We start from the raw sequence: 13819 nt of genomic DNA, 5'->3' as shown, positions 1-13819 counted from the left end.
TGTCAAAACCTGCCGAGTTGCTGTCAGGTGACTGGATGAATTACATATTGTAGAAAAATGTAAAAAAGTAAAATAAAAATAAACAAGAGATTTTGAACTTTTCTGATTGTCAAATTTGTTGTAGAGGATGACCCCAGATGCCTCACTCACTGTCTCCTTCTCAATACTTAAACAAACCATACAACCACGCATTATCGGTGGATTGGTAGCTACCTGGCTACCAATCCACCAGTATATTATGTTATATTAATGAAATAAATATCTATAAACATATATATATAAAAAAAAAAAACGCTATATAATAAAAGTACATTTTTAATTTTATTATATAGGTTTTATTTGTTTTTTATAGATTGCTGCTTATCCTTGGTACATTCCTCCACAAGCTGCTCACTTTATCCAGATATATTTATGTAGAGTTACACTAAATCTTGTATTACTCGCCTGTGGCACAAACTTGACCCCGTGGTTAGCTGCTAAGAAGTCTCCGGTTAGATAAAACCTCTCTCATAAGGGAATGAAGCCACTAAAAGGAATTTTACTGCATTCTCCAGGATGAGGAGCCACTGCAGCCTGGCCATGAAAACAGTCTTATTTGGCTTTAAGCCAGCAGCACGAGTTCCCCGTGTCACTTCAATTAGCACACTGCGAGCTCTGTAGGCAGGGAGTCCTGAATAAACAAGTGACAAGTGCAAACATCACATGTAGGGCAGCGTTTTATTTATTTATTTTTTTGTGCTTTGTTTTGTTTGTTTTATCTTCACTCAACAGTCTTAACTTGAATGATACCTCTGGGGATACTGTACTGTGCATTTTTATCATTCCTGTCACCTGTCACATTTCACACACTGCTGCTGGGGTTCAGCCATCACACTGACTAGCCCCTACACACAAGCTTAAAGTGTGAAAGTAGCAAAATCTAACAGAGGCATGGATTTAAATAGAAAAACCCACAGGGGAGAGCCTTGTGTGGCCAAACAGCTAGCCGACCTCATAAAATGAGCCTAGAAGATAAAAACTTAAAAACTGCCCAAGCATCCACAAGTGTAACCGGGATGAGAACCTAGATGAGGCTTAAATGGGTCACTGACAGACTGACGCAAACTGGAGAAATGAGTCACATACTGAGACAGACGATTTTAACCTTGCTTCAAACTGTACTGGGTGACTTTTGATAGCGTTTGTGCATGACTTTCTGAACTACTAAACATCAAATGAAGAAACAGTCTCTCAAACAAAAGATCTTCTCTTTCTCTGGACGTGGATATGTAATAGTAAGCAAACACGCTGACCCCACAGTGAAACAGAGAGGACAGGAGAGCAGCAAAGCGGCAGCAGAGACTCTCACGCAGAGCTGAAATTACACAAGTGCACATGAATTGGACTATATAATTAACATAAATGACTTTGTTTTACTTGGAGCTCTGACACTGCTTTTACTTTTATTTTCTGTCCTTATAACTGACATTTTGAATATAGACTAACATGTATCAAGCCAGCTACAAAAACAACACGAGGATGGGGTTCTAATAAAATTACTCAAGTTGCACTATGGGAAATGTAGGAATTGAATAATAAGAATGGAATTCAGCGTAGAAGGAAAATAAACTTTAAATACTTTAAATGGGAGTGCTTTACTGATGCATTGCAGTGCCCCGATAGCATAATTTGATTATCGATGGTGACCTTTGTTGATGTCACGTCCCCATCCCTCTTCCTTTACCTTTTCCCCCTTGCAAGAAACACAACTGCAAAACTTAAGATGTATTTTAAGTGTTTGCAGGACTCGGAAAGCACTGACGCACGTTGCATTGTTGAATTAAGTCATCGGCTGGGTCTTGGCTTCTTGTAGCAGTACTCAATGTGAACCTCTGAATGATGTTTGTGGTAATGTAAGCATAAGGCTTTGATAAACAGAGGGAAGTCTGTAAAAGTGGATATTATTCTTCTGTTAAAGGAGTGAAATCTAAACAAAAAAAAACAAAACCCAAAGTTCTCTGGCTACATCTGTCTAAATGATACAAATGACACCTGGGGCTGACTTCTGCAAGTCTGCACGCACATGTGGACCAACCAGAGTCTATTATGAGGACTTTTGAGAGAAAACTGTGCACTGTCATATATTTTATTGAAGGGGCCTTCAACGCTAATCTTCCACCATCCACCACCTCTCTCCCGCCTTTTCATTTCCTTTCTCTCTCCTGAATCTCTCTCAGTTTCCCCCCCTCTTGTATCAACTGCAAATGTCACTCACACTGTGAAAAGTGAATTCAGCTGGCTGCCTGTTTATACCGGAGATAATGGTTTCAGAAAAAAACAACAACTAATTGATTTAACGCCTTTAGACATTTGTCTGAAGATGATGGAGCTAAATGTGATATTTTTCCATTTAAATTATGACACAAATACAGTCAGTGATGTCTGCTGGATGCAGCAGATGTCAAAGTCTGGAGAAATATGCATGTGCAAATCAAACTGCTACAGGCAAAGTTGGATTTGTGCGTGCAAAATGTGAAATTGACAAAGTCTACTCTGAAGGCAAAGGACGACTTGGCTGGATTTAGCCCTGGAAACAGATGCCGAGTCCTGCAGTCCTGCAATATAAAAACTGTCATGAAATATCACCAGGAATCTCGTGCACCCCTTTGATTCTTTATAGCTTCAGTCAGTTTAGTCCCATTTGGAACAAAGTGTGATACACTGGAAGCGGGGATTTGTGACTATTTACTCCCACCATGCCCAGTATGGGCTTCGAGATGGCCGTGAAAACGAGAATTTTTAAATGCAAAATAAAGAAAAAAAAAAGAAAAAGCCAACCACTTAAGTCAGAGGTTTAACTCTGAATAAAATGGCACTGGCAGCACAGACTGTACAGCAGTCTTTCCCGTTTTGAGATGCATGCTTACACAACCCAGCGCCGTCCCGTCCACAGGGGCAGAAAAGCTGCTTTTCAATTTAAACCAGATTAGTCAATAAAACGTCACATCCATTTTGCTTTCCCGGGACACAGCGAGTGATGATGTGCCTCGGGAAAATTAACTTCACAGAGTTAAGCCGTCTGTTTTCTTATCTGCCACAATATTGTGATAAACAGGAGGGGGGGAGGAAGGGAGGCATTAAAAAAGAAAAAAAGGTCTTAGTTGAATCTGCAAGCAAAAAAAAAAAAAATTTATCAGAACAGCCTTTCAGTCAAAAATCACGTCCTCTGTGATTTCAACCTGAACCCCAGCTCACTTATTCTCCAAAAAAGCTTCTATTTTATGAGGACGGGCCTTGCACATAAAATCAAGTTAGTTAAAAGCAACCATTAAGAGCTACAAATGCACCGATATATCAGCCAAACATCAATATCGTCCCTGTTCGCTGCCATCAACCTGCCAGCAAATGGGATGACATTTACTGATGACTCTGGCCAAAATGTCTTTTCTGCTGTGCCACATAAATTTTGCGCCTGTTTAATGTTTGAATATAGTGATATGATGGGAGTTTTATTCCCTTGTTTTCTTAGCACACAGGAGGAAAACTGCAAAAACAAACAACTTCTTTGGTAATCAGCCAAATGGTTATTTTAAGCATCAGAATTGGCTCACAAGTTCAAGATGGGTGCATCACCACTAATTGCAACTATAGAAAAAAATATTTCCCTTTTTACCCACTAAGAGCCAAATGAGAAGCTACAATAACACTGATGAATCCAAAGCTAAACAGAAGAGCAGCATAGCTCCAAAACAAGAAAAAAGGGGGATTAGTAAAAGAAAACCTACATAACACAAATAAACATCAAATATTATAACAATCCAGCAATCTTTAGAGACTTGACTGTAAAAATTTGGCAGGCAAAACCTAAATAATATTAAAAATAAAAAAAACCCTCCTCAACACACTGCAGCCTAAAACGTGCAGGAAAACAGACGACGGGGTGATGGGCCAACACATGTTCAACATTTACAAGAAATGCTGCAAAGTGAGAAAATGTGACCATACACACAAACCACGCAAGAAGCTAAAACGCCCTTCTGTTTAAATGTTTCAGTGGCATGTTTCAGAAAATGTTCCATCTGCTGAAATCCCTGCAGCATTTCAGTGCTGATGATGCTTCCATAAGTTTGCTGTGTGTTGGGCCACTTCGGGGTGACTAAAGAAACAGCCTGACCTGGCACAAAGAACATATCATTTCACTATGAATCATAGGAAAAGGATTTCACAGAAAAAAAGAGACACGCCAATCCAAAGCAGTGCTTTAGTGAGGAGTTAAAAAGCTATGTATTTGGTTATTTTGCACCTCTGGAATTAAGAGAGGCTTTATTTATAAAAAGGGGGACATTTCCCTTTTAAGGTAATCACTGATGCATGCGATGAGCTTTTAAAAAAATCATCCAGTCAGCTTTAACTGTAACAGATGACTAAGTGTCAACTGCCACCGACAGCAGCACAGTTTTCGTACTGTGTACACTCACGTTCCTTGATGCTGCTGCTGTTTCACTTCACCTTTCACACCGACTGCCACCAGAAACCTGCCACCACCAGAGGACCAATGACATCATCGTTGTAGTCTTCATCATTATCTGTCCTAAGCTGCCAGACAGCTTCATCACCTTTCCTTCCTATGCTGCAGCCTGTAGCTGCTACAGCACAGGCGCACACAAACAAACACACGCATATACACAAGCGCACACTGAGAGGAAGGAGACTCCTGCACAGCCTGACACAGCTTGGACCTGAGAGGTGACCCTCTCGGCATCCCGAGACGTCTCCCGAACATCCCCACGCTCTCTCACTCACCGGCCGCAGTGTCTCTATCTCGTTAGAGCGGATTAAAGCCTGACGATGAATGGATGTCGCTCTGGCCACTGAACTAGCACTCTGGGGTCAAAGCAGGCTCATTAAAAGGCTACACACTGTACCCAGTGTTTATCAGGACGGCTGGAGACGTGGGGAAAGCGTTTCCAGGCTTGCACCCTCGACAGGAAAATAATGCAAACCCCAGACTGTCAGGCGCTGGAATGACAGCGGCGAGTAATGAAATGTGATGGCAAGTTAAAAAATTAAAGAGTGTCTGCAGCGTTCAAGCCTGTTGATACAACTGCACACAAATGAAATTAACTGGCATTAGGATGGGGATATTCCCTGCTTCTCGATGCAGCACCCCCTGCACATCACGGCACCGCATGAGCCTCGTTAACAATCCAAATCACAAACGAGCTGCAGAAACAGGCACATACCTTCATTGCACCTCTCGTCTGAGGAATTTGCCGAGTAATGTCAGAACGACGACCATTGCAAGTGCACACGGAATCAAACCATTACGTCTTCCCTCTCTCCGGCTACCAGTGTGTATGGAGTAAGCATAACGTAATGGCCAAGACAGCCACAGCCAATCACAAAGAGCACACGGACTCTGGTATCTTTAGCAGCCAATCCGCCCCGACACATCACCGGAGTAGGCGTTCACGCCTGTGCGTAAGGACGCATCTGAGCGTGCCAGACGAATCACGCTATTTTTTCTCTCCTCAGCGTTGGTTTATTCTGGTGACTTAGCAGCAATAAGCATTATAATAAGGTGGTCAGCTTTAACAGCTCTCACACAAATTTGGTGCCTTTCACAATGAAAACTCCTTGAAATCGCAAAATATAACACATCAGCTTGAAGGGGTCGTATCTGCAGGAAGAGGTGATAACTAAGCTTATCTTCCGCACCAGCACACGCTGTGTTATTTCTGTCTGTTTGTACCAAAACTAAATGCGTTTACAGTCTTATTTACAGGCACATTTAGCCCCTCTCTGTGTGTGCGCGCGTGTGCGTCTGTGTGCGCACAAGGATATCGTCTGCAGTAAGAAGATTAGAGGGGTTTTCTTTCTTCACATAGACAGTACCTGCTGAAAGCCCGCAGGGGGCAGCAGATAGCCTTCAGTGAGTTATTATCGTTCAGACACGAGGAAGCCGCAGGCATGAAGGATGCTCCCGATGTTCTTAGTGTGTAATATTACGAAATCCTACAGAAAATATGCGTCTTTGAAATACGCGCAGCTGCTGCAGCAGTGGTGCAGGAGAGAAAAAGTGCATCTGAGGTAACTACACAAGACGCATTGTTGTGTGTGAAGTGAGTACAGTGCCGACTCTCTTTAAATTCACTGTCATCCACAGTAGTACATCAAACAGTGACCTTATGGTGATTTTATTTCACGTAGCCACGTTAAAATAAATTTGTGGATCCCTTCAGGCCAGCAGTGACAGACTTTAGAGTTTTAGATTCGACCTGAATATTTTTTGCACTGTGTGGCTGCACTGCAGGATGGAAGAGTTCTACTTTTTTCTTTCATTTTAAAAACATGCAACCAAGTAGAGGTAGACATATAATCCAGCATGTTCGACGTATCTTTAAACTACTTTTTGGTGGTTGCTGCTTCTAGTTGTTCAAGTTCTGATCTGATAGAGCCACCACGAACAAAGGCTCTTTTGTTCCAGTGGTGTTAAAGCGTTTGAATTCTTCTCTTTGTGTATGATCGCTTGTTTTAATTTATTTCCATCTGTGTTTCCTCCTTCTGATCTGGTCATGTCTAAATTGCTTTGACCTCTCTCTGTCCTCTAGTGTAGTGCGGTTCCCACGTCTCAGTGTTATTTTTCTGGGAGTTATATCCTGTTTTACGTCCAATGTCTGTTCTGTGTTGTGTCACACAGTTTTATTTTCTGTTCCTTTCCTTCCTTTTGTGATTTTTTTTGCGCCTCCCTCATTCTGTCTCAGTGCCCTGAGATATATATTTATATATTTGTAGTCCTATGTGTTTCCGAATCTTTGTCTGGCTGTTAAGTTCTTTGCTTTTTATGGTCCCTTTTGTGATGTTCTGCTTTATTGTTTGTGACCCCGTTTCCTTTTGTGTGCTTTCATTTTTGGCTATTAAACAAATCTTTTGTTAAATTATTCTGTAAAACTCTAGAGGTACACTCTAGAGTTTTACAGGAAGAGCATACTCTTGTGCAACAGGACAGATTTTATATAAAGTCTTTGATGTGGTGACCACAGATGGATCCTGGCTTACATTGTTACAGTTAGCTTGTAACTGACAGAAGATGTGTGGAAATCAGTTCATGTGGTTGCTTTTTTATTAGTTAAAAGTAATTGTTCAACTGTTACGCTCTTCTGCAATTAGAGTTACAGACTCTCTCTTTGACACCTCTCTAAATTTGTGCTTTAAGTGAGATTTATCTGCTATAACAACCTAAAAATGAAATAAAGGATGACTTTGAAAATCATAGCATCAGCTTGTTTTCTCTAGATATCCTGATAACATCATCAAATTAAATGTTTTTATGCAAAACAGTAATGCACTAAAATCTGCTAGTGTGAGGGCTCAAATCATAACGAGACAGGGCAGGAGCAAACACAACATGACGTATACTGACGGGAGACTATCAAAGTAAAACAGGAAGTACACAGAGAAGCAGACTGGAGGGAGAGAGAACACGGGAAGAGCACAGACATAACGGGCTGGGGAAAACATGGAATAAAACACAAGGAGGAGAAACGAGGCACGGGAACTCACAGATATACATTGGGGGGGGCACATGGGGTAAAGACATGGGGGAAATCTAATAAACGTAACCGAACAACCTGGGAACCATGGGATAAATAAAGAACAAAATACAAAAACACAAGAAAGTCAAGTCAAGAAAGCCTTTGTCACATGCAAGTTGCCCTGCAGCGAAATGGGACCCCCCCCCCCCCCCCCCCCCCCCCCGACCTTACATACACAACACAGACATCACATAGGGAGGAGACCGGTAGTACCATGGAAAAACACTGAAATGTACAATACAATGGGCAAGTTCAGGAGGGGAAAAAAGAGACCTCTACTCATGCTGGGCTCCTATGGGGGGACAGCATGAGAACAGAAAACAAAAGAAACCTCCTCTGCACAAAGAGCACATAAATGTCCACATCACAACATCATGAAGCACGTGACAAGCAACAGGGGTGGGTAAGGGGTGAGAAGTAAGCCGATCCAGACACAGCCATCCTGCCCTGCAACTATTCATCCAGCGCTGGGTCAGACCCGCCGTCCGACTCGGCCTCGGAGATAAGCATACAAGGGCGTTTGGAACGAAGAGTCCAAACACAGTTTGTTATCAGGGGAGAAGTTGTTTGTTATGCTCAGCTCCAGCCTTGAGACCGCAGCTGGTGCCGATATGGTAGCCGCATATGCGAAAAACTGCATGTCAATTTTACAGTCGATCTAACGTCCATCACTGGTTCCTCACCATTCCCGTTGGAGAGCCGTGAGCCTCTCCACGATGTTATCCAGCTACACCAAGATGTTATCCAGTTTGCTCATAGAGCACGAGTGTTCACGACAGCCGTGAGCCTCTCCAAGACGTTGTCAGAGTCTCAGCACTCAACGCAGCTGCAAGCTTCTCCAAGATGTCATCCGTGCTGCGTCTAATGCGCCCATTCTGAGAAGCCACGGCTCGCTCCATCGTTCCAATCAACATAGTGGGCAGCCTTGTGGGGATTTGAACAGCCGTTTCCGCTTTCTTTATTCTTCGATAAGCCAGGGACAAGCCAGCGCCGATCAGCAAGAACCCTGTTATCATGGTCCCAAAAAGGTGGATGTCTTCAGTGGGCTCTCCCGAACCCAGGCTTCTCGTCGAGACGAGGGTGTCAGTTGCATTCAGAAAACCAAGGGCGCTGGGTCAAAGTGACCCAGGACAATGACTTTACTGTGCAAGGCATAACTTTTTATTACTTTACAGTCTCCAACTTTACACAAATTCATTATTAGATTAAAGTGATACATTGTAAAGTACAGTAACCATCGGGTGTGCTGGTTTTGGTGTTTTGTGTTCCCGCCTTCTGGCTTCCCTGCACCTGTGGGTTATCATGCACCTGAGGCTGTTGACTTCCTCTTCTTAAGGAAGCGATTGGAATTGTTGTAATCACCGCACTTAGTGAAGCCTGGCTCATATACCTTAACTTACCTGCTTCTCTTTGTGCTCAGATTGTCTGGGAAACTGCTTGAAGAGGAAAAGTTTGGAGATTGTTTTTGAGCCGTGTATTGTTCAACCCATCTTAAGTACTTGATAAACATCAGCAGATCTGGACACACTCCATTTGTAACTTAATGGCACACTGGACACAGGAGTACTAAACTAGCATGTTTCCACTCCTGTATGTCATTCAGGTACATGGATGATGCATATCAGTAGTTTAGTGTTGCATGGCGGGTTTTAAAAAATCCTTTTTAAGTGAATTAGCTTAAAAATATCAAAGTGACAAAAAGCAAAGCTCACCTCTGAGTGAAAGGGAAATAAATCTTCAGGTCTATCAGATCCAAATAAGGAGAAGCAGCACATCTTCAGATTTCACAGGCTGTAGCCAAATTATCTTCGGTGCTTTCCCTTAACCGACTTTTTAAGACTGTCACTGATTAATAAGCTCTCACCTTAATGTTTCATCTCACACACTGGACACTGTCTTCTTTTCCTCTTAGCATGCCCCTCATTTGCCTTTTACTCTCACAGCTGCACTCAAATCTGAACAAATTTAGTAACTGATTTACGCTGCTAGTTATGCAAATTATAAAAGAAGACCTTGTCGCTGATAGGAAATCAACATTAGTGGACAAGGTGCTTTCCCGTGAGAAATAAATTGTATTCTTTGACTGCCACAAATGAGGAAGACCAAAGCAAAGACCACTTTCGAAGCAGTGTTTTTGGAACCCCCGCATTTCTGGAGGTGGTTTGTGTTCTTTTGTCTGTAGAAACTAACTTTGGATGAGAACCATATGACAAGTTCAAACTCAAGGACTACAAACTCTGGGAGAGAGTCCAGAAGCTATCAGTCTCCAGGATTGTGAAACAAAGCATACTATGGGAATGACTGATCGGTCCCCCCATCGCTTTTTGTTGAGGTAGGGAAGAAATAAGCCATGTGTGTTTGCTTTATTAATTACACATTTACCGCAGTTTCTCATCTGTTCTCCTGGTGAGATCAGAAATGCATGGATGAGTGGAATAAACTCTGAACTACCGCTTGCACTAACAAGCTCTTCTTTCAGCTGACATCCGGAGCTGGCTCTGTGCAGCCAACAAACGCCACTAGATGGAGCATGTATGCTTTCCAAGAAAAGAGCAATCCACTGCTCACTAAAGGCTTGGGTTCATGCACATCTCAGGAGAAGTTAAACAAATGTTCAAGTATTTGGTGTACTGTATTTTTATTACACAGAAAAAGCAGTTTTAGTCACAATATTTTGAATGGAGCAAATCTACTGAAATACAATTGTGCTATACTTATACTCTAGCTCATGCAATTAATAGAAGAAAATCATTTTTTATTTTACTTTATTTCACTTTTTATTTGTACTCAATAATAATTTATCACAAACGAACAGATTTTTACACTGTAGCTATGACGTCTTTTAAAATGTTTTATTGTTACTTTCAGCTCCAGAGAAAATCCAGCACTCCCTGTTTTGAAAGTTGAGTGAATGAATAAACTCCCTTTGCTGCCAACATGAAACATTTTATTCCCACTGCTCACATACTAGGTGGACGATGTAATGGTTGATAATTCAAAGGTAATCCATAAAAGCTTTACTGGTGGATTTCTCTTGTTTAAGGGAACTTCAGATTCATAGTAAAACCTGTTGAGGAATTACCCTCGGTTTAGATGAATGGGAAGTCTTTGATGTCTTCTGCTTTCCAAATTCTGTAGAAAATGTCTGTGACATTTACCTATGACGTCAAACTAAGAGAAAGAGAAAGAGGAAGAATACATGTTTATATATACTTCTTGGCTAAAAAAGTGTTCCCACTGGATTTGAACTAAACAAATAGAGGCTTGGAGTGGACTGTTGGTCTAGGTTTAGAAACACCAGGTGCCCAAAAATGAGGCCAACCATGTACCTGAACATACCGAATAACCAGGTTTTTCCATCAGGGGTTTTTCTTCTTCCGGATGCCATATCCCAGGATGACAATGTTGGGTTTCATCTGGCTCAAAATGTGAGAGACATCATTTTTACACATGCATTGGCCACCACAGAGTTTGCATTTTGACCCGATTCAGAATTTTGGGGATTGTTCTGGAGAAGACTTTACACTTGGTGAAAACATAATGCAATTTCTGGACAGAAATAAATGTGACACTGCATAATCTTACCGATGCGACATCATGACAAATGTGCGCTGCCATCAAAGCTAAAAGTGGACCGATGAGACAGGAGTGTGTGAGCGTTGATGTACTTTAGGACTCCTAAAACATTTGAATGATTCTTTGTTTAGTGTGATGTGTTGTTTTTGCTGCTGCATTTTTTTCTTGTTCAAACTTTGTGCTCGATTTTCATCTTAACGAGAATGCCTGAAGAAATATAATAGTTATACACCCAACGGCAGTGTTACACCTCTGATCTTTGTTTTGAAAGGCAGAGAAACTAAACCCAGCCAGTAAAAGTATTTACAATAAGTAAATATGCTTTATTATTGTCCACTCTGATTTTTGAGACAGTAGTCACAAACTGCACAGATGTGAGGCTCCAGAGGTAAATAGGGGCAGGGATAGCTTAGTAGGTAGAGTGGTGGCCCCCATGATCGGAAGGTCAGGGGTTCGATTCCCCTGAACAGCTACCCTGAGGTACCCCTGAGCAAGGTACCATCCCTACACACTGCTCCCGGGGTGCCCAATGGCTGCCCACTGCCTCACTGAGTGAATGGGTTAAATGCAGAGAGGAATTTCCACACGGGGATCAATAAAGTATACATTCTTTCTTTCTGTAAATGTCTGCATAGTGTTTCGGCGTCCTCTACAAACCAGAACAACATCCTCTGTTATCTGACACTCCCGTGTTTCCTTTAGAGGGACAGACAGGAATCACAGATGGACAGCCTCAGGCTCTGCTCCTGCAAACATAAAAATGCCTTGCAAGCAGAGCCACAACTAGCCATCAGGATGTTGATATGGTGGTGCCTCTGACAGGCCCGTACAAGGAACCGTTCTCATCTCTACGCAGCACTAAAAACATGAAACATGGAAACCAGCTGCTGAAATTGGAGCCCCTTGAAAATGTTTAAAGTATTCCTGATGAATGAGAGTACGCATGTGCTTTCCAGGCAGAGTGACTTAGGTGCAACTTGTGGTGGGAGGAATATATCTCTTTAAAGCATATATATATATACGTGCATGTCATAAAAATACAAACATCAAATATACCTTATGCCCCCATAGATCTGACACACATCTTTCCAGTCAGATGAGTAAATTTCCCAGTTATAAGACTGACAGAGTATAAAGCACCGGTAAAACCTGAAAAACAGAAATGTGGGTATGTTTTCCCATGGCAGGCTTAAAACAAAGAGAGACTGTTTAGTGTTTCTACAGAGTAACGAATGAATGTTTATGGTGTGAAACCGGTCCTTTGTGTTAACGAACCAGTGATTATACTGGTCACACGCTCCCATGAGTGCCCTGTTTTGATTTTCCACCCCTGTTCTAAACTAGACAAGCGAGCTGTCAAAACTGCAGCTTGACAAAGTCAGCGTGGATGGATGTGGGTACACGGTAAAGGAATGACTAGTATCAGAGTAAATAAGGGCGATCGCTCTCCTTCTTCTTAAGGAGACAAACTATGTAAGCAGAGCGATCCAGATGCTTCACCAAACAGAATTATTTCTCACTTTAGCGAGAAACAAGTCCACAGAAGGGAAATGTTATTCAAACTGTGTTTACTTCTGAAGGAACAGCAGGCTCGCGAGCCAAAGTCAAATTTGAGTAAACTTTCAAACGACTTTACCGCAGTGAATTTCCAGGAAGGTCAACGTCTTATCTATCAAATCGAGAATGTGGACAGATTTTCATTTCTGCTATGCAGCTGAGTCACTCGTTTATTTTTATATTAACAATAAAAACAGGAAAGATTGCGAATTCAGGGACGGAGTTGCGCAAATGAGTAAACATTTCATTTCTGTGATCAAAGGTAGTAATTTACTCTGCATGTTCAAAACACACTCATGCACACAGTCTAATTACCATCTCACAGACACACAAAAGCCAAGGATTCATTTCATTAATGTCCCCCTGTAAACACAAATACTCTGAATTTCATGAATAACAGCACTGAAAGAGAACAGACCACATTAATACTGGTAGGATAAAGTGTGAGCTGTATTCACAGACAGCAGTTTTTTTTTTAAAAGAAATCATCAAGCTCCCCATTCAAAAGAATTTGAAATGTATTTGGAAATGTAGTGCACACGTAGATGCTATCTGTCTGCGGGTTAAATGCTGTGTTACAGTAAACAGTCATGCCCACTTGTTAAAACCAATACAAAAGGGTGGCAGCCACCCATATATATAAAAACAAACAAACAAAACTCATGCCACAACAAAATCTGATCTGTCCGTGGGAGCGTAACAGCAGAAAGGGAAAGAAAAAGCAGAACTGCTTGTAGTCTACAAAACTGTGAGAACATCTTCAAAATAGGCGGTTTCCTTCTCGTTTCTTGTTGTCTGATTCATAAACGGAATCATTCGATGATCACCATTGGACGAAATGATCTGGGGCTACGGTCCTATTTGCTGAGAAAAAAAATAGATCCTCTGTACACCGTCTCTGACTGAAGGGGCATAACGAGCCCTGATAGAGGCAGTAACCAGTTCATCAGCAGCTCACAAACTCTGTGTGCTCCTGCCAGCATGTGTCCATGCGTGCATCAGGGCTTCTGCCGGCACATCGGCACGGACTTGAAGCATCATTCAGTATGCTTTAGCTTATCATAACTGATCGATTAAAAAAAATAACTCCTGAAGAAATGCAGAGTCCCAGC

The 13819-nt window shown here is 41.8% G+C and overlaps 1 protein-coding gene across 6 annotated transcripts in view; it reads right to left on the bottom strand.

Annotated features, from left to right (window-relative positions):
• The window catches only part of rnf34b (ring finger protein 34b), a 42415-nt gene extending 37038 nt beyond the window's left edge, over window positions 1-5377 (bottom strand). For 5 of the 6 annotated variants that reach the window (XM_076886476.1, XM_076886477.1, XM_076886475.1 and 2 more), the window contains exon 1: window positions 5223-5377. In XM_076886476.1, the coding sequence (XP_076742591.1) occupies window positions 5223-5228 (6 nt within the window). In that variant the 5' untranslated portion in view covers window positions 5229-5377. Of the gene's footprint in view, window positions 1-4457; window positions 4677-5222 lie in introns of those variants that run through there. The other variant, XM_076886474.1, reaches the window with a different exon arrangement.
• Window positions 5378-13819: the final 8442 nt, after the last annotated feature.

This window comes from Maylandia zebra, linkage group LG7 (assembly GCF_041146795.1).
Source record: "Maylandia zebra isolate NMK-2024a linkage group LG7, Mzebra_GT3a, whole genome shotgun sequence".
Lineage (NCBI taxonomy): Eukaryota > Metazoa > Chordata > Actinopteri > Cichliformes > Cichlidae > Maylandia > Maylandia zebra.
Note: the sequence above shows the minus strand (reverse complement) of the source record. Positions and strands in the feature narration are given on the sequence as shown.